Below are 25,785 nucleotides of genomic sequence, written 5' to 3'. Positions count from 1 at the left end.
AGAGGCAAAAAATGTTTTAATGAAACAGATTTAAAACTTAAACATTTTAACCGATGGACTAAAATTAATTTTGGATGCAAGTTAAAATTGGGGCAGAGAATATTCTTTTTCACAACAGAATGCCAGCAAAAAGAAATTAAAATTAATTTTGGATGAAAGTTAAAATTCGGGCAGGGAATATTTTTTTTGTGTGAAGAATGCCAGCAAAAGCAAGTATAAAGTGAGATTTTGAGATAGAAAGTTTTCAAAGTACAGACATAAATATAATAACTGACACAGGCAGGAGTGGTTAATGATAAAATGTTCAGAGGAAGATCGTTAGAATACAGGATATTGATACTATTTCAAACCGCTTTCCAAATTAATTATAACCAAGGTGTCTTTACAAGGGACAGAGCTCCTAGACCGCTCCTTTACCAAGTGACCATCCTAGTATCACAACAATGGGGATGGACACACTGGGCCTTCTCTGCCTGCAGATGTACTGAGGTAGGAAGCTCACAGCATGGACTCTGCAGAGTTCCTGGCAAAATGTTTAGGCTGAATTTAATCATGAGGACATTTTCAGATAACTTCAGAATGTAGACCATCGAGCCACACAGCTGACCTGTCCTCTACAAACAAGTCCATGTCACTACCATCAATGACAATAACAAAAAGACGAGGAGACGTTTTGGGTTCAAAATGACTAAAAAGGCACAAGCTACACTGTCTTTTTACACTTTTTGAGCCCAAAATGTCTCTTATCCTTTTTGTTGTGTTCTTGGTGGTGACATGGACTGTTTGAAGGAGACAGGTCAGTTGTCCTGTTCAATGTTCTACATTCTGCAGTTGTCTGAGGGTTACCTCCTATGAAACTCAGGCTAAGCGTTTTCAGCAAGAACATCGCATTGTTCATACTCTGCCCTGGCAGAGTCCCGGCTGACATGCTGTCTCCTGCTAGCAGCTCCTGACTCATGTTCTCTACACGATGGGAATTGAGAGGAGCAGGGCTAAGGCCTGTGAATGTTGTTTGTCCATCTGGGCATTGGTCTCCCTAGGTATTGATCACAATTGGAGGGGGATGGACTGTGGCTTCTCAAATCAAAGGAGTGTAGTGGTTTGAAATCATCAAGAGTATTCTGTGTCTAAAATTCAATCCTCAGTGAAGGACCCCTGCAGTATTGTGTTTGGACTTGAACTTGCTTTGCTGTTTTTGTTTTTTTCATCAAGTGTAAAAGCTACTTTTTGTGACATCCTTTCATCCTTTGCATCCTTCCAGCAGTATTTGGTATCTGTAGGGGCGAGAGAGAAAAACTCAAATGAGCATTTTTGTCAGGTCCTCCCCGTGGTTGAGTCTGGAGAGACTTCTAAGTAGTGATATCTCAGGGGCAAACGGATCTCCTGCTGGGAGGATGAGCTGAAGGGTGAGCCCTGGGCTGGCTGAAGGGGGAAGCGCCATCCACAAGTGAGAACAAAACATTCCTGAACTTCCCTGAGCTTCCAGTCAGCCTGGGGTGCAGGATATAAGGACCCCACCTATGCACAACCAGCAGCGGGGAACATCAGCCCCTTTCCTCCTGATCCCCTCTGTCTGGAGCAGAGTGATGGCTTTTCCTCCACGTGAGGATGTGCTCAGCATCAATGATGCCTGCCAAGAAACAGAGGGGAGCAGAAGGAGAGAACCTTCTGCAGAGAAACCCACCCCTTTACAACTCCCTGTCCTAGTCTTCTAGGGAGGAACGTGAAGGCCCTGGGAAGAACCCTGGGTGTGAGAAGCAGCAGAAACCTCAGACAATATCCACGTCCAGTTCCATCTTTTACAACAGAGGAGTAGTGATGCCACAGAGGTAAGATTGAGCTAAGGCCACATGACTTGCTATTGACAACCCAGGAATCAGAATCCACCCACTAAGACCCTTTCAATAAAGATTGGAGAAAGTGAGAGGAAAGGCTCCAATCTGGACGTTTCAACAGTCATGAGAGGAGGTTGGGTCACCTTGGCAACTGCAGGAATAAGATTTTACAAATAAATATGATGTTGCTGCTGCTTCTTTGGTTGGTTAAAAAGGAAAAAAAAAAAGATAATTATAAGTATTTGTCCAAAGGGGATCAGGAAAGAAAGGAAATTTTTAAAAAGAGACTCAAAATGGAGTTAGTAAAGAGAGAGTGGGGACTGTAACCATGGCCCAACTTATTTTCTCTAATGCCCTGAAGTTGATTCCACATCTGGTTCCACCTTAAGGCATCTCTGGAAATATTCTCAATATCTAGAACAAGAAAACTCTGAAGTACAAAGTGAAACGGATTAGTTTGTGTTTTACTACATTCTCCTCTACCACTTACTGTTTTCCTCAAGTACATTTTGGGAAAGGTTTCTTTTTAATATTTTATGCCAGTGTGAAGAGAGGCATTAAGAAGTATTCATATAAAAATCTCTTGCAGAATTTCAGTCTTGGTTTGTTATTGTATTCTCTTCAGGAAAGTGAGACCAATGAGTTCTCTTTGGGGATTTTGTGGAAGGACAATAACTGACCAAAAGTAAAATTTTCACATTGCAGTGGTGATTCCATGAGTGGGCTATAAAATGGGTGTGGGGAAATGTAAACTGGAAGTTTTCTTTTAAAATGCAAAAGAAAATACTAAATTCTACTATATGTAATGTGGGAGGTATTATTTCTGTAAATTAGGTGTTAATATAATGACTATTTCTTATCTTTTATTCAAAACTGAGCAAGTGTGCTTCAAGCAGAGGCTAAAAGTCTAATCTATTAATTTTCTTGTTTTTCCTATTGATTTTTTCTATGCTATACAAACAGTACTATTGGGAGGGGAATACAGATCCCATCAAAGACTGATGGATACTCAGCCTTTTCTGTGGAGTAGCCACACGTATGTGACACTTCCATGTTGGTAAGCTGAGGTCATAGTAGACCAGAGGTCCTTGTCACCTTTAGCCACATATTAGAATCACATGGGAGCATTTTAAAACTACGGATGCTCAAACCACACCCCAGGCCATGTAAGTGAGAATCCTGAGGTGTGAGTTGAAGGGATTCATCTTAATTGAAATCTCACCAGGTGCTTATTAAATGGCAGCAGGAATGTAGAGATACTAAATGGACCAGCCCAATTTCCCATCATTTTCTTCCCTTTCCCCATTTATCTCATGATAGGCTTTGTTCCCAGTGGTTCCATGGATTGTAGCCTTCTCCCTGACAATTTCAGTTCAATCTCTCTCTTATCAACAGGGCTGGGCCAAAGAAAAGATTGTCCTGTAGACAGATTCCTGTCTGTCATCTTGCGTATGCATAAAGCTGGTCCTGGAGTCACTTTTCTCAAAGTTAATTCATAAAATGCTGTCTCATATACACTGGCCTCAAGATGTATCTGACTTGCATTTTAGACCCTTCACTGGACTTGTAGAAGTGGAAATGAGGATAAAAAGGAGAGAGGTTGCAATGGTGAACCTCATGATGTATGCAGTTTTGAAGTCCTGCCCTCTGCATGTACTTTTGGAGTGATGTCCCTTTAGAATGTCATAAATGTTCCCCAGTTATCGTCAGCTCAAGCGAGTCCATGAGGTGAGAACACTGAGACCCTGGCAACTCGATCCACATTGACACTAGGCTGCACATCTGGGGATGAAGACAAACCTGACTCCAGGCCAGTGGGGAACTCCCGCCTGTGACCCTGGTTCTAATTTAGTTTCCTACGTGGGGCTCTTTGTGCTTAGTTTTAACACTTCCCATTCAGAGGAACAAGTGATGATTAAGAGTTGACTTGGTTGGGTTGCTCAAAGAAGATTCAAGGGGAAAATCTATGTGTAAATGATGTATTAAAGCAATGATTTCTGCAGAAAGGGGCAATGGAGTTGGGGATGAAGGGAGGAAAGCTAAATTTCCCAAGAGAGAGTGTGATTCCAGGCAAACGACCCTGTGTTCAGCAGCTTAACCTACGCACTTGGATGAGGACAAGGAGGCCTGGCTCTCCTGTGGCCATGAGAGGGACTCTCAAGACATTAAAGAAGGAATAGAGCAGAGTTCAGAGAGCAAAGAGGACATGAGGACAGAAAGGGCCTGTCAGGGTGGGAACCCGTGGGACACAGAGGTAAGACCAGACATAGGTTAGAGCAGCTGTTGGAGAGAACAAACGGGTGAGAAAAAGCAGTGGGAGAATGAGCTGTCACCATAGACAGAGAAATAAGGAGTGCAGCTATCAGCCATAGATGTGATTACCTCTGCACCCTAAGCTTGCAGGCCAGGGAATCTGCATGCCAGTCTCCACTTGCTGAGTGGTAGTTTTCTTTTGATGATCTTTGGTTTCGGGACACTGGAGGCATGAATCTGGCCAATGACTTGACACCCTTGTGTATTGTCTGCTGAGCCTTTAAGTGCATCATCTTCCAGCTGGGGAGGGTTCTTCATCCCCAGGGAGGGCTCCAAAATGAGCTCTGAAAATAAAACCACAGCCAATGGGATCCACTGGCACCCATGATCTTACTGTGACTTTCTCTTCCACCCAGAGGACATTAAATCAAGAAAGGGGCCTTGGACAAGAAAGTCCAAAGAGTGAGGGGAAGCCAATAGAGTCACTTTAATGTTTTCTTTTTGTTTATCTTTCCTACATTGCTCAGTAATGACAAGATTGCCAGGAGCCACAGGCACTGCCAATTCACAGCAATATTCAAGAAACACAAGATTAAGAAACACAAATAGCTTCCAGGTAGATAAGGCAAAGGCAAGGATATAAAACTCTATGTAGGCTACGCTTTGGGGAGAGCTGAGATTATAAAAATCAAAGTTAAATCAGAGCTGTGTTCAAACAGGAGATGGGAATGGAAGGGCCTGGCAGGGTGGCAGCCCATGTGGCACCGAGGTGAGATCAGACAGAGGTGACAGCAGGTGATGAGAGAAAAGAACCAGGAAGACTAAACCTAGAGAATTTATAAAAGTTGCATCATTATATGATCTGCTACATATATATACACCCTATATAGCATACACACCAGATATACATAATCACACATAATAGGACAAATGATATAAATGCATATATCTGTACATGTTAATTTAGAGAAAAAATATTATATAGGGATTTGGGAGAGATTGAATGTAACAGTATCATCACTATTCAGGTCCATTGAAATGGGAAAAAAAAATAGCAACATGAGAAGAATGAGAAAGAAAAGGTGTGGGAGAAACAAATGACCTGGTAGACAGCGGGGAGAAATCACCAGGTGAAGGAAAATATTAATGAAACAAAAGGCATTCACTCTGTCCTCTTACCTGGTGCCTGGTTCAGGCTCTGGACTGCAGGGAAAGTGAGCAACAGGGAGTGTGTCTGAGCCAGTGGGGTGAGTCTTGGCTGGGGGTGTGAGAATCCACAGAGAAGCAAAGGAGAGTCCAGTGGGAAGAAATCAGTTTAAATAAGTTTTCACGGCACGTGTCAGGGACTGCATATCCCCCGACACTCCCTGAGCACCTTCCATGTGTCCTCTCCTCGGACCCAAATGGTGCTCGTTATCTCACCCAACCCTTCCTCCTCTTGAGGACCGGGGTCCCCTCATTCCTCAGCCGAGGGCATCGCCTGACAGATGAGCACCAGGCAGCCCCAGGGGCTCCAGGAGGAGATACTGAGTGGGGCGGAGAGTGAGAATGAACAAGACCCAGGGTTTTAAGGAAATCTGAGCACAAGTGGATCCCTGTGAGACAGAAACTGAGGACATGGCCATGGACATGAGTGGAGAATTTGAACTAAATGGAATTTCATAAAACAGACTGATGTGAACACTTTCCATGTGAAAGTTGCCCTTTTATTTCCAAAAAAAAAAAGCAGAAGAAAAAGAGGAAGCTGGACATGTCAGGAGACTGAGTGTGGGCCGAGGATTTACACTGTTACTCAATGTGCCTCATAGGTTGTTAGTGAAAGTGCCCGATAGGGGAAAATTGGCTTCATGAGGGATGGGGAAGGAGAGGAAGAAAACTGGCAGAAGAGTCTGTGTGAGAAAGGAGAGGAGGAGGGGCCCTAGAAAGCAGAGATCTTCATAACTGCTCTATCTCAGAGGAGACATCATCCGTGAAGTCACTTTCTAAGTGTAAATTGAGCAGAAAGATAAAAGGATTAGATAACACCTATTCATAGGTTTATGGGGCAATTCTTATGGAATCAGACCCTTCAGAAATTATAATAATAAATATTCCCAACAATGATTGCAGGTAGATATTATCTTTCAGGTATCTCAGATGAGGGAACAGAGATGTAAATAGCAAAAAGACAAAAACCTTGGCCAAAGTCAACAAGCAGAAAGTGGCAAACCCAGAACCTGAGAGCAGATTTGGTTCTAAGCCCCAGACCTTTGCTCATCTCACTGGGTTGGAGCATCATGAATTTCAACTTGACCCTGAGGAAGCACAGAGTGGTCCCATTCTCTCCTGCACCCACAGCACCGTGACCACCAACACCTGGAAGAGAGCTTCATGACTCTGTTTCTTTCCCTACCTTGGAAGGGCCGGTGGTTCCCAGAATCAGCATTGGCTGAGAAGCTGTAGGTGGTGGAGGAAAGGCCCCGCCTGGCCAAGCCATTCCCACAGTGGAACCCTTGATCCAGCTGTAGTCGCAGACATTTGGGCACTAGGGTGCTTGGTTCCAGCTGTGCCTGTGAAGCCTGCACCTCTGACAGGTGGTGGCTCAAGTCTCCACTCCAAGTTCCTTGGGGACAGGCCACCTTGGTGGGAGCTGAAAGGAGAAGGGGCTTCAGTAGAAACAATCTGAGTTTTCCCTTTGTTAAGCATGCCCAGAACACGCATCCCTGATGTCCCTGCTTTCAGTAAAGCCACCCAGTGACCCACGCCACACAGACAGACATCATGTCAGTGCAGGCGACGTCACCTTTCCTGTCTGTGTCTGGGTACACCGACACAGCAGGGGCCCAGGCTGGGGTGTCCCTGAAGTGAAAAACCTCTGCTTCAGTCCAGTGGGCTTTGGATCGTCTAACAAGACCATCTCGATTATTCTGTTATTATTCATCTCTTTCCTGTGCCTAGAGGGAAAGTTCTAGAGAGCCCTCAGAGCACAGGAGAGGAGGAGCTGTTTTTCTCCATACACAGGGCTGTAAGAACAGGCCAAGAGTTAGAGGTGCGAAGCTTTGAGAAAGAACCACGAGAAAGGGGGCTGGGATGCTACAGACCAAACACTAAGTGAGGCAAAATTTCTGGGTTCTGGGGCATTTTGAATTTCCCATTGCCCATAATGGTTTGACCCCCTGCCCACACATATCCATCCTATTGCCATATAGTGGGTGTCAGCAGACAGAGGCAATGTAGGAGAGGGACCAGTCCCTTCCCAGAAATTCAGGGGCCACAAGAGCCACAGATCAGCATGTGCGGTTCCTTAGGAAGGTCACAGAGGACACGATCCTCACATTACCCACTGCTCCAGTGGCGTTCGGGTGGCACCCCTTAAACAAATTATTTCCATTTCCACAGGGAAAGGAATACACATTCTGAGTGGACTAAGAAAAGACTTCCAATGACCTCATGCAAGTCCAGGTCAGGCTCAGGATGGGGACGGGGCCTGCAGGGCCGGATCCACATTGCTGTGAGGCTCCTCTCTCTCCTCCCCTCTCCACATCCTCATTCTCTGCAAGGTTTTCTAAGTTTTCTTAAATATGCCTCAGTGACCTCAGCTCCAACATGGAGATGCCACTGCCCACTCACAAGTGTCCCTTGAGCCCTGAATGGGTTATAGCAGGACAGAGCTTGCTTGCAAAGGGGCAGGGCATACAGCAGGTGCAAGGACAGTGTGTATTTTAATTGTCTCATGAATCACTGTGATCCTAGAAAAGCATTTGCTATTTTGAAACTCAAATGCAAAATGGGAAAGGTGATGGTCCCAGTATGAAAGGCACTTACTGACCAAAATAGAATAGAGGCCAACATTTTTGTTGCTAGTTTCTTTCTTTGTGTGTGTGTGCCTGTGAGTATGTGTGTGTGTGTGTGTGTTTGTGACACAGGGTCTCACTTTGTTGCTCAGGCTGGAGTGCAGTGGTGCAATCATGGCTCACTGCAGCCTCAACTAACCAGGCTCAGGTGATCCTTCCACCTCAGCCACCCAAGAAGCTGGGACTACAGGTGTGTACCACCATGCCCCGCTAATTTTTTCTGTGGAGACAGGGTTTCACCATGTTACCCATGCTGGTCTCAAACTCCTGAGCTCAGGCGATCCATCTCCTTGGTCTCCCAAAGTGCTGGAATTACAGGCGTGAATCACCACACCTGACATTTTTGTTAATTTCATTACAACATAATTCAATATACTGAGGGGCAGCACAGAGTTATTTGCTCTTACTAGAAGACAATGTAATGGGTAAAACCCCCCAAAATCTACATGAAATTCCCAGAATAGAGGTTAAAAAAAGAGAGAGAATGAGCAAGAAGAAATGAAAACTGGATTTTGTTTTTACACGTCCTGTGAAGCTGCTATCTCAAGGGGCACTTGCTCAGAGAAAGGCCTTTTGGGACATAATGGGGACAGGAACCACTCTGCTTTGCTCATCGGTTACGCCAGAACCTCATGAGGGACACTAGTTGTGGATGGTTTTCATGAGAATATAGCACTGAGCCCAAAACTTGATTGAAACTAGAAACCCACACGTGGAGAAAACCACTGGAGCTCTGCAGAGGATGCAAGCCTGGCCACGCACAAAGGAAGGGATGCTGGACTGCGTCAGTGGAGGGAAGACCCCCTCGGAGGAAGTAGAGCCGCAGTCCCCAACCTTTTTGGCACCAGGGTCTGGTTTCATGGAAGACAGTTTTTCAGGGACCAGGGTAGGGAGAATGGTTTTGGGATGATTCAGGCACATTATATTTACTGTGCACTTTATTTTTATAAATATTACATTGTAATATATAATGAAACAATTATACAACTCACCATAATGTAGAATCAGTGGGAACCCTAAGCTCATTTTCCTGCAACTAGGTGGTCTCATCTGGGGGTGACAGTCACTGGGAGCCAGTGACAGATCATCAGGCATTAGACTCTCATAAGGAAAGCACAATCCAGATTCCTGGCATGTGCACTTCACAATAGGATTCGAGCTCCTGTGAGAATCTAATGCCCCTGCTGATCTGACAGGAGGTGGAATCCAGGCTGAAAAGCTCTCCCACCGTTCACCTCCTGCTCTGCGGCCCAGTTCCTAACAGGTCATGGACCCATAATGGCCCATGGCCCTATGGCTGGGGATCCCTGAAGAAGAGAAACTAGCTTGGGACACAGGAATCATGAAACAGGCCTCCAAATAATTGGGAAAAACTCCCAGCATATGTGGATGGCCAGAGAAGAGATAAGGGCATGTAGTTAGCAACATAATTTCAGAAAAGACAGATGCCCTATCTTAAAGAAGGAGGTCTGTTATATAAATTTCTCCAAGAGAGCTACTATGGCCAAGAGTTTGCAATAAGCCCTCATCACACCCCTCTCTGGCCTGTTTTGACAGCCACAGCCTGCTCTTGTGAGAAGGATCCAGGTGACAAAGGAGGCACTTGGAACAGGAGAAGAGGATGCTTTACCCAGTGGATGTCTGTCCTTAAAACTGGATCCAAGAGCCAAATTCAAAACAGGCTCAGTGTCTAGGGCCTGCCTGCAGAGGTGGTCTGTCTGAGTTGCACAAGTTGCAGAAACAAAACATACAGAGGCTGCCTGGGAGGACAGCGAAGGTTTGTGACCTCCAGGCTGGAGTACTCACAGGCTATACCCAGAGGAGTGCAGGCGAGTTGATCCTCCAGTGAGGACAAGGTGCTGCTATAAGGCTGGTGGCAGTCAGATAGGTCACGGTCAACTAAAGGAGTCAAGTAAACTTCATCCACGGAGTCCTGTGGAATTTCCTCCTCCTTTACCTCTGGCAGCTCCTGGCTGAGCCTGGAGTAAAGAAGACAGAAGATAAACACCAGAGAGAACCAACACCACTGCGCCCAGCTGGTTCTATAGGGAGGGCCTCAGGAAGGCCCAGAGGAAGCAAAGTACAGTCCCCTCAGAGAGATACAACCATGCTTCCATGTCTGAAGCAGGAGACAGAGTGTGACGGGCTCTCAGTGCACTGGGCAGGCAATGATCTGGGGAGAAGGAGATGGAGTGATCCCTGTGGGAAACTGCCAGGACACAGTGCATTGGGTACTTTTGCATACATTTTGTTGAAATTAGCATCAGTAGCCAAATGAATACAGACTCTTGAGTCTTCCCAGACAGAGTTCCTGTATCCTCAACATCTCTTGCTCTCAACATTGTAGCATGACAGAGTTATTTTCATTCACTTTCGTGCTGTCAAATACTTGTAAACATGGTAATGCCAAAGAGGCAGACATCAGATGTGCAGCTCAACTTCACTTAAGCAAAAAGGACAGAAAAGGGAACTGAAGAAAATGTCTGTGATTGATCAGTTCAATAGAATCAACTGATGCAGATTAGTAGAAATGAAAGGAATTAATAAGGAAGAAATACAAATACAGGTGTACAATGAAAAGAGTCAACCTTATGAATATGGCTATTTCATGGTTGGCTGAACAGATGGAGCAGGTATATTCTGTACACTCTGACTTTCCCTGCATCTGAGACTCCTCATATCAACACTGAATTAACTGTCCATGATTCCTCAGAGTTACCTGGGGCACGGTGGGTCTTGATCTTCTAGCTCCTCTTGATCCTTTTCAGTTTCTGCAAATAAATTCAGACAGAGACAGACACATTAAGCAGGTTCTCCTACACACACAAACAATCCACTGTGCAGTCCTAACATAGGATCATCAGCTTCCTCAGTGGGAGAACAGGACAGTGTGAGAGAAACATTCCAGGAGGCCTGAGGCCCTGTCATGAGAGAGATGCCTTGGTTTTCTTCCCTGAGCCTAGGAATGAAATCTCCCTGTTCTGGTAGATCATTATCCCAACATCAACCGTCCTGATTTTGTGCAAATAGTTATGCAATTTTTTCACACCAATTCAAGGCAAACACCCCAACTGCTTTCTAGAGGGAAAACTACACTATTCAGCCTTCAGTCATCAAATACCCACATTGTTCAAGGTTGCAAGGATTTTAGACACTGAAATTAGAATGAAGGAGAGAACGTACAGACCCTCGAATCAAAATGAAACTTTGGTACTACAAAGAGACATTGTCTATTCGTGACATCTAGGAGTGACAAGGCCCAGTCTTGTTTCTAGAAACGTAACAAAAGCAAATGTACTGCTCACCTAAAACAGGCCAACATCAGAGACACAGAGAATGAGGCTAGGTTCTTTGAAATGTGGGTAATATCTTTACCAAAACATAGACAAAGATGTCACAGGCCTTGGGCAGGGGTAGAATCTCATAGGACTTGGTTGGGGAAAGAAATTTGTAAGGAACACAATAGGTGGCAAGATGAATCTTATTCAGATTAAGAGGCCTGACAGATACCTGTTGGGCACGTGCTACGTAGGTTGGTATGAATTTGTCAATGTCGTGGCGGTGGCCCAGGGTGACACAGGCATGGTCTGAGATGAGGAAGAGAGCAAAGCTCACTGACCCACCCCATGTCTGTGCTTCCAACTTGATTTTCGATTCTGATGCAAATCATCCTATTTCTGTGAGTCCTGCTCACACTAATGACACGTCTCTGTCCAGCCAGGGGTGAAAGGAATTCAAACTCTACCTGGGATACCAATTGGAGATTTATCGTGTTCACAATGGGGTACTCACTGTCTACAAGAGCCAAGCTGACTTGCTTTTCTTCAAAACAGTACAAAGTGCTCCAATAAGGGTGGTAGGAGTGACGTAGGTCAGAAAGGATGGAAGGAGTCAAGCAACATCCATCCAGTGACTCCTGGGGGACTTCACGCTTGTCCCCCCTCAGCGGTCCCCTGCTGAGCCTGTAAGGTAGGAAGGAGTAAGGACTAATCCAAGGAGTTTCAGAGCCCTGCTGGATTCACGTGAGGCAGGAGGGAGTGATGGCAGAAAACAAATGGGGCAGCCCATTAAATAGTTCAATATTCTTCTCTTCTCGGTGGGTCACAGTGTGGTTGCCATGGGGTAGGTTGCAATACAGACAGAGGGAAAGAGAGATGAGAGAGAGAGAGAGAAGCAACAGGAACTCAGCGAAGTGGCCAGATCACGATTTTCTGAGGAAGGAGACTGAGTGTCTCTGTATGGTACAGTCGTGACTTACTGAATATCATGTTCCATAATTATGGCTTCATTACTTTCTTTTAAATGGTATTAAATTTTATGTGTAGTGACCAAGTAAACATAGCATTTGAGGCATAATAATGTTCCCAAAATCTCATGCCATCAAGTCCTTCTTCTCTCATTACTATGTGTGGTATAATAATAATTTTTTTCTACCTAATTTCCTTGCCTTGAAATGCTTAGCACTGTGTTAATGCAAAACAGCAGAAAGCAGATATGCATCTCAGGCTGGTTGAAAACATAAGAAGTTAGCTGCTTTACGGAAATCTCTGGGACTGTTTAGTTGTTCAGAAGATCAACTGGTTTTATGTACTGAACCTGAGAAGTTAATGCAAAATGGCCAACGATGCAAGTATCACAATGAAAATGTAAAACATGGTTAGAAAGGATTATTTCTGGTTGGATGAAGGGATTAATTTGGTATATTTAGGACTTTCTGGGTTTCTGTGGATATGAGTTCCAAAGGTATCACCCCTGAATTGACAGCCCCTGATTTTTTTTAATTACCTGGGATCAACTGTTTCTTTTCCTTTCACTTCTTCAAGATTATTTTGCTTTTCTGCAAGGAAATTAAGAAAAGACCAGTCACATGAACTTTATCCCATTCAAACGGGCACAACCTTGTGTGCAAACCTACCTAGGGGTATAAATAAACTCGGTGTGATAACAGGCTATTGTGAGAGAAATTTTCCAGGAGGCCTCAGGGTGAGCCTTGTGAGAAGTCACTAGGTTTGCTTTCCTGAGCCATGGACCAAATCTCCCTGATATGACAGGTCATCATCACAGTCCCTTCTGTCCTGAGTCACAGCAAAATGTTAACCATATCCTATTTACTGACAGATCCCGGAAATCTACTTAAATGTTTCCTAGCAGGTTACTGCAGTATTCAGTATGTTTCCATCTGATAACATGTTTTCGGTGTTTTTGTAGAATGTACATTTAGAAGGATAGATTAAATCAAATGATTCTCTAACGCTACATGGAAACATAGGCCTTTCATGTGGCAGGGAGTTCCAGGGCCCAGCCTCCTTTCAGAAACATACAAAATCTAATAGTGGTGTCATGTTCTGGTACTCACAGACCTCTTAGCTAAGACAAGCCTGCTAAAAGGGGAGGGAGTCTAGCCTGAGAGAAGTGAACGAGGGTAATGACAGCTCCAAGGATATAGATAAGGCTGCCAGTGGCCTTGGACAGGCAGAGAAACTCAGGTTATTTGAGAAGGAAAATTAGAAGATTTCATGTGAGATGACAGATGAAATCTAAATCAGGAGGACTGGTGGATACATCCTGCACCCAGGCTGCAGAGGTGGGTATGAATTTGTCAGGTCAACCTTGGGTACAGTGATTTGCCAATGGGGCAAAGATGAAAGACAATATGTGGTTTTGGAGGAGGATGGAGCACAACTCTGACTCCTAGGATGCCTTCCTACAAACTTAATCCTAAAGCCTGGTTCTAACCGGTATATAAGCATCGTGTCTTCCTGAAGGTATGACATCTATCATTATGGACAGATTGTGGGGTGCAAAGAATATGGAGTCTACCTAAGAAGCCAAGTGGCGTTTCATCCCATTTGGAATTGGAGTAATCCCTGGCAACATCCTGAGCAGAGCAAACTTTCTCTTCATCCAGCGCCAAGAAAGTGACTTCATGATGCAGGTAAGAGTTGGATATATCATGGTGTCTAGAATGAGAAAAAACACATTCCTCTAGTAAGTCCTGCAGGACTCCCTTCTCTTCAGACTCCTGCAGCTTCCTGATGAGCCAGGTAGGATAGGAACGACAGCAGATTAGATCAAGACAGACTCAACACCACAGCATGTCATGTGATTTGATGGGACACAAAGGGAGTGGTCACAGAGAGCAAAGGGGGCATCTCCTCCAAGAGAGAAAACCCATCCTTCTAAATGTGGGGTGGATGTGACTGTCCTGGGGACAGAGCAACGCGAGCAGCAGGTGCTCAGTGCACTTGCCACAAACGAGCTGCTGCAGGAGACCCAGACTCTCCCTGTAAACTAGCCGCATGACTTGCCTCAGAGAGATCTAACATGGGGCTTCACTTCCTTCACAAAAATTGTGTTGACATTTACATGCAGCATCCAAGTGACCAGAGCTCTTGGGGCATTCCAGACACACAGATGCTGCTTTATGGTCCCCCTTTTTCAATATTTTGACATCATATGAAATTTTTATTTTTAATTTTCTCTCTTGCAACTAAGTAGTTGCCAACATGCTGACACAAAACACACAGAAATCATATATGCATCTCACTCTGGATTAACCACATGGGAGACCACAGGTGAGATCAGGAAATCCCTGAGTTTAGTCAGTTCACCTGGCTCAACTGATTGTCAGTTCCCATGCTTGAGAGAGATTAAGAAATTGAAAGCTATTCAAGTACCACAATAAAGAAGACAACATTGTTAAAGGAGTAATTTGCAGTTGGATGAATGGAGGAGACAATTCGTCGCTTCCTATTTTCCCTGGATCCGTGGTGTCCAGGTGTCACTATTGAACTAACAATCCACGAATCCACAGTTACCTGGGGAGCACTGGTGCTTTCCCCTCCTCTTCCTCATGATCATTCTGATTTTCTGTAAACAAATTCAGAAGAGCAGGTCACAGTAAGGAAATCACACTTCACACAAGTCGAAATCAGTGTCCAGTGATAGCACAAGAACATAAATATCCTCAGTGTAAGAATGTGACATTTTGACAGGAAGGTTCTAAGGTGCCCTACATTAAGTGATGTCAGAAGTAGATGAGCCTTCTTTCCATACCCATGAAACAAAATCTCCCTCGTCTGGCAGATCATAATTACCTCTCTTCTGACCTAAGTCTGTGCCAACAGTTAAACAAAACTTTTCTCACAAGAATTCAAAAATGGCCCTTACTACCCTCCAGAAGTGTTGTTACAATACCGATTTATCTCATCATATATCATGGTCAATGAATGGTTAGAGAAATTTATATAGGAGACTGAACTGATGGATAAATTCTAACAACCCTTGCATAAAAAAGAGTCTGCGATGCTACACAGAAACATTGGCCACTCATGGGGTGAAGAACTCAGGGCTCAGCCTTGTTTAGGGAAACTTATAAGCAAGATAAAGGTAGAGGTGTTTATGTCCTGCTTTCAAGGTGACTGCTTAACTGGGACAAGCTGACCTAAAGGAGACCCAGCCTCGGTCTGAGAACAGTGAATCCAGAGAAACAACAGCTCCAAATACACAGGCGAGACTGTCAGTGGCCTGTGACAGGATAGAAACTCCATGGACATTGTTCAGGGACACTAATCATTATTGCATGTGACAAGAGACATAGGAACCGAGCCAGGAGGCCTGACAGCAACCTCCTGTACACAGATGGCTATGACTTTGTCACACCTGCCTGTGGTCCAACATGCTGACATTGGGGCCAGGAAGACAAAGTGATGCCATGGGCCAAGGAGGAGAGGAAAGGTCTCTGACTCTCAGATAACTGTGTGCAATATTCCCTCATAGTTCCTTCCTTCCTTCCTTCCTTCCTTCCTTCCTTCCTTCCTTCCTTCCTTCCTTCCTTCCTTCCTTCCTTTCTTTTCTTTCTTTCCTTCCTTCCTTCCTTCCTTCCTTCCTTCCTTCCTTCCTTCCTTCCTTCCTTCCTTCTCTGTTTCTCTGTCTTTCTTTATTTTTCTTTTTTTCGAGACACGGCCTCTGTCTGTCACTCAGGCTGGAGTACAGTGGTGCAATTATGGCTCACTGCAGTCTCTGCCTCCTGGGTTCAGGTGACTCCCCCGTCAGCCACCGAGGTAGTTCCAATGGCAGGCACGTACCACCATGCCTGGCTAATTTTTCATATTCTGTGTAAAGATTGGTTTCACCACATTTCCCAAGCTGCTCTTGAATTCCTGAACTTAAGTGACCCACCCACCTAGGCCTCGCAAAGTGCTGAGATTACAGGTATGAGCCACTGCACCCAGCTCTGTCTTAGTTTGTAAATCAAACCAATATGTATGTATGCAGCCTGTCCTCAGAATTGATCTTCCTCAGCCTAGACAGAGGCAGGAGGGACAAAGAATAGAGAGGCTACCTGGGAGAATGTTTAGAGCTTCCTTCTCTTCATCATGAGAGGGTTCATTCTCTACAACCAGAGCAGAGTCGACTTTGTCTTCCTCAGATGTGATTTTGGTGCTCCTGTGAGGCTGGTTGGAGTCAGATGGGTCGTGACTATTTGAACAAGTGACAGCACATTCCTCCAGTGAGTCCTGAGGGACTTCCTTTCCTTCAGCCATCTGCACCTCCCTGATGTGCCCGGTGGGATAGAAATGACAGAATATCAAACCAAAAGGCATTGGACCCCAGGAAGTCCTACTGGTTTTGACAGGAGGCATAAGAGAGTGGTCTCAGAAAGCAAAGGGGAGTTTCCCTTTAAGAAGGAACAGACAATCCTCTCCTCTCTGCAACAGAGCAGAGAAAACCAGAGAGGAAACAGTGGCTGGTGATCACTGCACTGGGTAGGTAGGAGCTGAGGACGGAGACTCAGCTGTCTCTGTATGGTACAGTCTTGAGAGCACACAGAGACTAAAAACAGCTGCCACACAGTGTGTCTAACCTGGGTTGTAGTTAACACATGGTGGCCACGGGAATACAGGCCTTTGAGCCATTGTAGACTCCAGAGATGGTGTGCCTTCTATTTTTTTTTTTTAAATTTTAATATTGTGCTGTGAAATGTAAACTTTTTGTCTAGGTGCTTTTCTTTGTGTTCAACTTTGCTAGGTACTTCCTAATTCCTCTGCTTGTTGCCTCTCTGCTATTTATCTTTCCTTAAAAGAACATAAAGACAACCGTATAGAAAGCAGCTTTGCGCCTCCTCCTGGCTTTCACTGCAGGGGAGAACATGTCTCCTTTGTGTGTGCAGGAAGTCCCTTGGGCTGTGAGTTCATCTAGGGTCATGCTTAGAGGTACCATGAAGACAATGGACAAGCATGTTAACAGGGCTATTTCCTTGCTGGGTCAGTGGATGGAATCAGTGGACTCTGCAGCTTTATTTATCCTGCATCTGGAATCTGTGACTACCTTCACCCGCCTTGGGTTCTTTCTGAGACCCTTTTCATGTTTTACCACCCATTACTTGCTCCTGATTATACAGTGTTACCTGGGGGCAGGTGATTTCTGTACTTTCTCAACCTCCTCATCTTTCTCATCTTCATCCTCATCTTCATCATTCTCTGCAAATACAGAAGTGTCCATTCAGATATTTCCCACTTCACCTATGCAAGCACAGTGAGCCCTATGTGCACGGAGACATGAACATCTATATGTATGAGTCTGCATTGTACTGAAAGCTCTCATGTTTTATCTTTAAGAAAATGCCCTGGAATGGTTTCCTGATGCATGAGGCAATGCGTTTCTGATCTGCAGGGTCACCATCAAGATGTGGCCAAATATTGAAAAGATCTTTTCCTCTTCATATCACTGAAGACTTGTCCAGCCTCTCTCTGAACTTCAGCAGCTGTCTCCCCAATCCTGCCACACATCTGATTCCCAGGCACAGGCTGTGTGTCCTGTCACAGCTCGCATTTAGAACCTGTATCTTTCTCTTAGAATAGGACAAACAGCCTTGTCCCACAATACTCCATACATCAGGGACTTCATGGGCCCTCCAGGTGTCTTACACTTCGTTATCTAGGGACATTGTCTCCATGGGGAGTGCTCCAGCCTAAGCCACTTCCTACCACCAAATGCCAGCACTTCAAGTGCCTTCTCCAACAGCACAGAGCGAGGGGCTTTATCTCATGTGAAATAGAGTCATAAGTGTTCCCATATTTGAATGCCAGAGACAATTTGTTTGCCTTTACAGATTTAGAGACAGAAACCCAGGAAGGATAAATTAATCAGTTGGTCACAGTTGCTAAAGACATTGCTGAAGACAGAGCCTGGGAACCTTCACTCTTAGGCCCAGGCTCTTTTCACTCTAACAAGCTGCCTCCTGTCACAGCCTCCTTCCTGTCCTTTAAAACTGGATGAATGCTGCCTCTTGCTCCAAAAACCATGTTCCATCAAGAAAGGAGGAGACCTTTGCAATACTGTGACCTCCAGCCCAATGGGTTTCCCATCTCTGTTTTTACACAGGAAGTCCTGATCATGTCACGCCCACAGATGTTTACTGGAAAGATACACTACCCATAAAATTGTCATTGTGGAGGTGTGGAGGTCTGGGGACTTCCATAAGCCTAGATCTGTGTGTCATCAGGGCCCGTGGCCACCTCACCTGGGCTCAGCTTCTGGAGAAGGCGCTCTGCCAGCCGGCGCCCCTCAGCCAGTTGCTCTTGGAGATCCTGACCCTGGGACTTGTCAAGGTCATCAGGAGCGAGGAGGGCCTTGAAATGCTGATTCAGTGAGCGGGAGGCATCTCTCCCTTCCTGTATCTTCTCCCGTAACTGGGTCAGCTCTCGTGCCTGAGAGTGAACCAGGGCTTTATATTGCCTAAGGTGAGATAGTAGAGAACATTTAATAACGGAATGGGATGAGTGATCAGTTCTAATACTGCAACAGAGGTTTCTGTGAGAATGTCCTCAAGGAGCCTTCCAAGCAGAAGGTCAGCACATATTTGGGGAAATGCCTTTGGCCAAGAGAAAAATAAAATAAAAAATACATATATTTTTAAAGTTATACATATGTATATATTTTTAAAGGCTTCCTCTACATAAGAGAGTGCTCCTGTAAGATCCTCCATGATGTTCCATTCATCTTTCTTTTCTGTAAACAAAAGCCGGTGTCTTCCTAGATCGGTTCCAAAAGGATGTCCTTTCAGTTCTTCACTTTGGCCATGGACATTTCTATATGGAAATTCACACAGTGCATCTTGCAGTGACTTGAACTAAAGCCATGCACAGAAATGTGACCAGGTGCAAATGGGGTGAATTGGAAAGATGTAGCAAGAAAAAAAGGACAGGGTCAAGAAGGCAACATTGATTGAACAAATGACATGCGGCAGTCAGGAGGTGATTCTAACTAAGAGTAAATGGGGTGGTGATCACACACCATTTGAGTGTGCTAAATGCTGCTGGGTGGTTCACTTTCTTTTGCATAACTTTGGTTATGCAAATTTCACCTCAACAATGCTTTGTTTTAAAAAGAGAAAACAAGGTTCAAGAAACAACTGCAACCCATAACTTACTAACATGACTGTTCTCTATTTTATAAATATTTGTGTGACATATGCCTGCCATGTAAATGCCTGCCCTTGTCCTGGCCCAGCTTAGCTCTTAGTTCTCCCAGCTGAGTTGCTGCACTTCAGAGATTCACACCCCTGCCCATCTGCCTGCCCCCAACGGGGCCTGCTCACCCGAGCTCCTCAGCTTGCCTGAGCTTCTCTGCCAGCTTCTCCACGAACTGCTGTTCATCCCTCAGCACAGAGTCTATGATGTCTTTGTACTCTTCACACTCTGAGAAAAGACAGACACACCTGCCTCAGTGCAAGGCTGAACAAGCTGCTGGGATCACTGCCTACAGGGCAGGCAGCAGCATCCATCCCAAGGACGAAAGCAGCCCCAGTACCAGGCTCTAGGCAGGCATTTCCACATCTTTATTTATCAACCTCCCAACTTTCTGGCATCTGATACTCTCCAACTTAGAAATGGGGACAAAAAAACTCAAGGGCACATCAAGTAACTTGACAAGATGATTCACCTGGAACAAGGCAGAGTCAGAATTCACAGCCCCTGAGGTCTGACTCTGAATCTTGGGACACTTTCCCAAGCCTTGCAGCCTCTCCTGTAAAACACTGCACTGGGTCATGAAGTAATAATATCCTGCACAGTCGGGAAGACCCTTAGCACTATGGGACTCATGGTTTCCCTGGTACTGGAAATTTTAAGCACAAGTATGTCAAATATGTAAAATATCGTATCTGAATATAACTGCATAAAATATGAGGCATAACACCCTGAGGCTTTAGTGGAAATATGCCCAAATACTAATAAACTTTGAATTAAGTTAGACCCAGTAGAATGAAGAACTAATAGAGAGTGTTTTCTCTGTGCCAAGAACTGTTCTAGGAGATTGAGAAGAAATGCATCATGTAAGTCATTGCGGCACTTTTCTGAGGTACGTATTATTGTACAACCCATGTACAGATGAGGAAACCTAGGCACTGAGAAGATAGGCAACTTGGATGGAGCCCAGGAGCCCAGGGTCCCTGCTCTGTACACTACACTGCTACCTCCACAATGTCTTTATGTGCCAGCTTTCTTACTCTTTAGGAATGAGAGCCTGTGCCCCAGGAAGCAGGACTTCCCTCTCACCATGGTACTCCTTGCTCTTGATGCTGTCACTTATGGCTGCCGCAGTTACTATTAGGAGTAGTCTCCTCTTTAAACTCCTTAGTGCGGGTGCTGTGTACTGTCACTATGTTTCCCCCAGGGTGCCCAGAATAGAGCTTTGCCTACTAGGCCTCAAAGAAGTTTGAAGTGAATGGAAGTTCATTAGTCCCAGACGTTTAGACCAACAGACTAGATGTTATTTGTCTGCAGCATCTTACATGGTACAGAGAGGATTCTCATAAACATGATTTAGCCTCTTGCTGAGAAGAACAGGTGGTTCTGTGCCTGTGTCAGCAGTCAATATGTTGGATTTTAACTCTCCTCTCACCTCACACCAGACTGCAAATGTGGAAAAGTTGCTAAATACTTTGTGCCTCTGTTTTCCATCCTTAACACCATGAAGTTAAAAAACCCATTTCTATTTTCCTAGAAGTATGGGAAGGATGACATTAATTTTGATGAAGAGACCGTTCAGTTTCTCAGAGAGAAGACAGGTGGTCATTCATCACTTTCGTGATGGTGAATCTATAGAACTTACTGTATTTCTTCAGCTGGTTGGCCAGGGAGTAGGCAGTAGCTTGAGTTATAAGGAATTTCTCTTTGAGGTCTCGGAACTGCTGATTGCTCTCTGCCAGCTGGGAGCGCAATTCCTGGTTGATTTCTAGGATGTTCATCTCTGCCCTCTCGCCGGACAAAGGGTCGGCAGATACCACCATGCTGATGTTTGTGGCAGAAGAGGTAGAGTCAGGGACTGGGGAGAAGAAACCCAAACACATGATGGCTCAAAAACTAGTGAAATCAGTTAGGTTTCATCAGGACTGAGAGATGACAATAACTGCAATTGTTAACTTACAGTTGAGAAAAACTTGATCAACACCCACAACACTTTAGAGTCCTTAACCACAAAAACAGGGTCCAGGATGCCTGAGCTCAGAGGTGAAGGCACTGCCTAAAGCTCCGACTCTGACAAGAGTGAGGGAGGTAGCAGCCAGCGTGCCAGGTAACGGTCTGCAGTTGCAATAACAGAATTAGAAGGTGGGGGTGTCATGGAATCTTACGAGCCCTGTATTCCAATTGCCCAGCCTGTGCTGAAACACTTGGCTCCCTGGTCTCACCTGAGGGTCACTGATGGGGACCATTTCTTTAGCAGTCACTCTCAGTGTTAGTGCACCCTTGTGACAATGCTATAGGCCCACCTCTTTCCCAATACATCTAAGCATATTCCTCATTGCTCATCTCTTGTGTGTATAAAATCATCAAGGTAGAGATAGTTTCCCATAAGGTTGTTTTCTTACTGGTAGTCACAAAGTCACCCCACCTTCTTTTTAAGGTAAAATGATCTCAATGCTTTTCCACAAGTGAAAGATATCAAATTTTAGACTGCTATGGTATCCTTTGGGTCTTCTGCAGTTTTTTTCTGTGCCTACTGAAAATGAGTGAATAATTTATTTTTAAAAAATATTTTCTATCCTTTCTCAGTATTCTTGATGCATCCCATTGTTATGTTGGTTTCTTTTCTCTTACTGGGGAAGCATCTTGTCCTTTCACTACACTTAAGACCAGTTTCACATCCCTACATCCATAGCTCTTCCTCTATGCGTGGATTGGTTTGCTTTTTTAATGTCACTGAACACTCGTTTCATACTTATCACTTACAAAGATCATTCTGGTTCCACAAGAGTTCTTTTCAAGGTGTCAAGTGATGAAAATCATTTGTATATATCCCCTGAAAGCATGTGTGACCATGTATCTTGGGAAGTCTTGTAAACCTGTAACTATTTTCATTTAGTTTTCCCATATATTGAAAAGAACAGGGCCATGAACACTTCTTATGGAACACTGTTGGATATATACACATTTTGAGTTGCTCTAAACCACTGATGTGTGGTTGCATTCCAGTAACAGAACCTGGCAAGATCAAGCTCATGGTCAGAGGTGGTTGGTGATCCTCAGTGTTCCTGTGCAATAGAAGGTGAGTTTGAGATGAGAGGGATGAGTAGGGGAGCGTGATCCCCTGAACCACCTCCTCACTTTCTCAGCTTTCATCCCCACCTAGATTTTGTGATGCTAGAACTTGGGAGATTGTCCTGTAGCCCAAGTCTCCTAAGTTTGGCTGCTGGACTTGCCTGAGTTGAGGTGTGATAAGTGTGACCACGGGCTACTCAGCATTCATGTGGAAGTGAAGGGAGGAGGACTGGATCAATCCCATTGTAAAGCGTGCCTCTCAGCAGCCTGCACCATCCTCCAACTACACTGTGTAATGACAGTGCTTTGAGAGGTAGCAAAGGCTGTAAATAAATCTATTTTCTGGTGTGTGTGAGACCTGATATTATATGGGAGGAGGAAAAATTTGCAAAATTCCTTCATTTTAAAAATGGTGAAACTGCAGATCAGAAAGATCAGAAAGTTATATGGCTTACTTGAGGTCTCACAGGGATGAGTCTTGAGCATTGTCAATAAAAGCAATCACATTTATTCAGTGATTATTCACAGAATCCATAGAATTCAGTGAATATTCATATAATTATAAATAATATTAATCGACCAATTTGTACCAGGCATTTTCCCCAAAACTGCACATATTTAGACTTTGTATTTTCATTATAATCCTTAAGGTAATGTTATTATCTATAAGAAACAGGTATGAAACCTGAAGAAGAGGATAGCAAATCATGTATTTGGTCATATTTCCATTTTTTTGTTTCTGTGATTCTGGCAGAATGACCATATTGAGTCAAGGGAATAGTATTCATTACTGTATCATTTTCCAGAACAGAGATGTGCCTTACTAGAGTATTTGGGGTCAAAGTTTAGAAGTGTCTGCAACCTTGCTTTAACAGTATGGGAAATAACCTCTATTACCTGGAATTTCAATGGAACTTCCTAATATACAAGAGAAGTATGACACTTGGGTCTTCCGTTGGCTGTATTTAATTCACTCTTCTATAGAATACCAATTATTCTCATTAAGATTTTTGCCTTTTTGTAACCATGATATATAATTTTTATGGAGAAGATTTTATTCTCTTAACTCTATTTAGAAAGAATAAATATAAGCTATGGCTTAGGTTTTATGCCCTGGACTTAATAGTTTTCTGATTTCTATTTTGAGGTTAAATTCTCATGTAAATAGAAAAATACTCGTTATTACTTATAAGAGCAAATTAGTTATTGGTTTGAGTTTCTGAAATTGAAGCACAAACTTTTGTTTTTAATCTTTGTCTGTCCCCATCAGCGCCACTCATTGTCTTTCAGTATGACCTGGCCGTGTCCTGCACTTACCCTCATCCTGCTGAACCATTTACATGCACTGTCCAATTCCACCAGTGATTCAGGCTCTTCTCAAAGCTCTCTGAAATGGGTCCAGGTCTCAAGATGTCAGACACTCTCCAGACACAAAAGCAAACCATATTGTAGAGTGGGCAGCTGTGTTCCAACCTCCCTGAAGTTGGCAGGGATGTCCTAGAGCAGGAAGGAATGCTTCCCTTTTTAGGGGGTCTTTTCTTCATGTCTCAGTGCTTCTGATCTAGTGAACACAATTGTCCTGAATGAAAAAGAACTTGCTAAATTTCTGGTTTCTTGTTAGGCGGCTAGAACAGATTTATTAGACTTACTTACCCAAGTCTGCTGAAGTTTGAAGTCTTAGCAGTACGATTCCTTTTCTTGTAAGTTGAGCAGCTTGGAGAAAGTTGGCCCTGTTGCCATGCAAAAAGATGTAAACTTAACATCTACTCAAAGCAAGCTTGAATTTGAAACTAGGGCTTCCACTGTTCCAAGGTTGGACTGTCACTGCCTCAGGCATGTGTCCCGAAGGTCTCGTGTTTCTGCCATACTCAGGATAAAGTTTAGATGGAGCCCAGCAAGGCATGTCTCCTTCACTTCTAGGTTCCCCCAACAGTTTTCTCCTCTTTAGAGACTGCATTGAATACATTCTTGTTCTGCTTTTGTGTTTTGGCTTTGGAATGATGTGATGGAGCTCAATGATTCCTACCCGCAAGTTGACCAGAGTAAGAAACACCTGGAAGGTCAGTGCAAATAGAAGTCCAGTGTCCTCCTTGCAGGGATTCTGATTCAGTGCCCTCAGGTGGGGCCTGGAATGTTTGTTAACATGACTCAGATGTGCAGTCAGTTTGGGGACACTCTGATACCACGGACCTTACAGTTTATGGGATGATTCTGTTTTGCTGATGAAGAAACCAAGGCACAGAGAATCTGTAACTTGCCCAAGTTCCCTTTGCTGTAAGCACTGGAGCCCGATGTCAAGAAGAGTCCCCCTTCCCCAATCCCCTTTCCACATTTTCCAATTCAGTTGTGTAGGTGCTTTCCAAGTAGGTGTTTCTCTCCCCCGTACCTCATTTCTGCAAAACAAGCAAACACACATTAAAACAAACAAACAAAAAACAAAACAAAACAATTCTTGAATTCAATTTGTTTCATTTAATATATTTCCTTACAACTTGCAGTCAGCATTATATTCTGGCCACTTACTATTAATGTGAGATGCTTTTTTGTTTTGTTTTTTTTTCGTTTTCTTTGTTTTTTTTGTTTTGAGACAGATTCTCATTCTGTCATCCAGGCTGGAGTGCAGTTGTTATTAGAGCTCACTGCAACCTTGAACTCCTGGGCACAAGCAATCCTCCTGCCTCAGCTTTCCAAGTATCTGGAACTCTAGGCACGCATCACTATTTCTGGCTAATTTTTTGTTTTTAAATTTTTTGTAGAGACGAGGTCTTGCTATGTTGCTCAGGCTGGTCTTAAACTTCTTTCACTCAAGAACTTTTTATTGAAAAGTCTTTCATTTCCCCAATGAGAAGCACTGGTGTCTTTGTTTTTAAAAACTTTAAATAACTGTATATATGTGAGCATAATGTTTGAGTCTGTATTCTTTGTATGTTGATATACTTCTATATACTTACACTAGTACCATAGTTTTTAAATTATTGTAGCTCTAAAATGAGTTTTGAAATCCAGCAGAATAACTCCTACAACTTACTGCTTCTTCAAGACTGACTTGCCTGTTCTAGGTTCTTTGATTTTCAAATACATCTTGAAATTAGGTTTTACATTTCTCTAAAAATTCCTACTAGAAACATTAATCAGAACTATGTTGATGTAATATCCTAACAAAATTGAATCTTCCAATCCATGAATGTAATATATTTCTCTATTTAGTCTTCTTTAATTTCTCTCACCAATAGGTTTCAGGGGCTTTGTACCTGCTTCATTATATGTATTCTTAAGCATGTAATGATTTTGGATATTAATCTCTATTATTTTTTATTGAAT

The 25,785-nt window shown here is 43.9% G+C and overlaps 1 protein-coding gene across 2 annotated transcripts; it reads right to left on the bottom strand.

The window, feature by feature from the left end:
- LOC135971958 (NBPF family member NBPF4-like) lies at positions 1–24,860 on the bottom strand. 2 transcript variants are annotated; one of them, XM_065548733.2, is made up of 17 exons: positions 24,118–24,860; positions 23,782–24,025; positions 21,038–21,250; positions 19,524–19,623; positions 18,447–18,661; positions 17,331–17,403; positions 16,266–16,477; positions 14,740–14,791; positions 13,742–13,881; positions 12,707–12,758; positions 11,714–11,883; positions 10,641–10,692; positions 9,728–9,900; positions 6,481–6,717; positions 5,268–5,346; positions 4,218–4,432; positions 1–1,274 (listed from the first exon to the last, which is right to left on the bottom strand). In XM_065548733.2, the coding sequence occupies exons 2-16, from the start codon at positions 23,798–23,800 to the stop codon at positions 4,378–4,380; spliced, it is 1,842 nt and encodes a 613-aa protein (XP_065404805.1). In that variant the 5' UTR covers positions 23,801–24,025; positions 24,118–24,860; the 3' UTR covers positions 1–1,274; positions 4,218–4,377. The 2 variants fall into 2 exon arrangements, with proteins under 2 accessions (XP_065404805.1, XP_065404802.1); XM_065548730.2 differs by having other exon boundaries at positions 23,782–24,043; positions 24,118–24,857.
- Between the last annotated feature and the right edge of the window lie 925 nt (positions 24,861–25,785).

This window comes from Macaca fascicularis, chromosome 1 (genome assembly GCF_037993035.2).
Source record: "Macaca fascicularis isolate 582-1 chromosome 1, T2T-MFA8v1.1".
Classification (NCBI taxonomy): Eukaryota; Metazoa; Chordata; class Mammalia; order Primates; family Cercopithecidae; genus Macaca; species Macaca fascicularis.
The sequence above is the reverse complement of the archived record's forward strand: the minus strand, read 5'-3'. Positions and strand labels throughout refer to the sequence as shown.

Bases quoted from the DNA above. Each gene is read 5' to 3' on its own strand.
- LOC135971958 (XM_065548733.2), bottom strand. The intron at 13,882-14,739 runs GTAACTGTGGAT...TTCTCATTCTAG, and splicing joins AAAGCACCAGTGCTCCCCAG to ACACCATGATATATCCAACT. The intron at 12,759-13,741 runs GTAGACTCCATA...ATTTCCTTGCAG, and splicing joins AACGCCACTTGGCTTCTTAG to AAAAGCAAAATAATCTTGAA.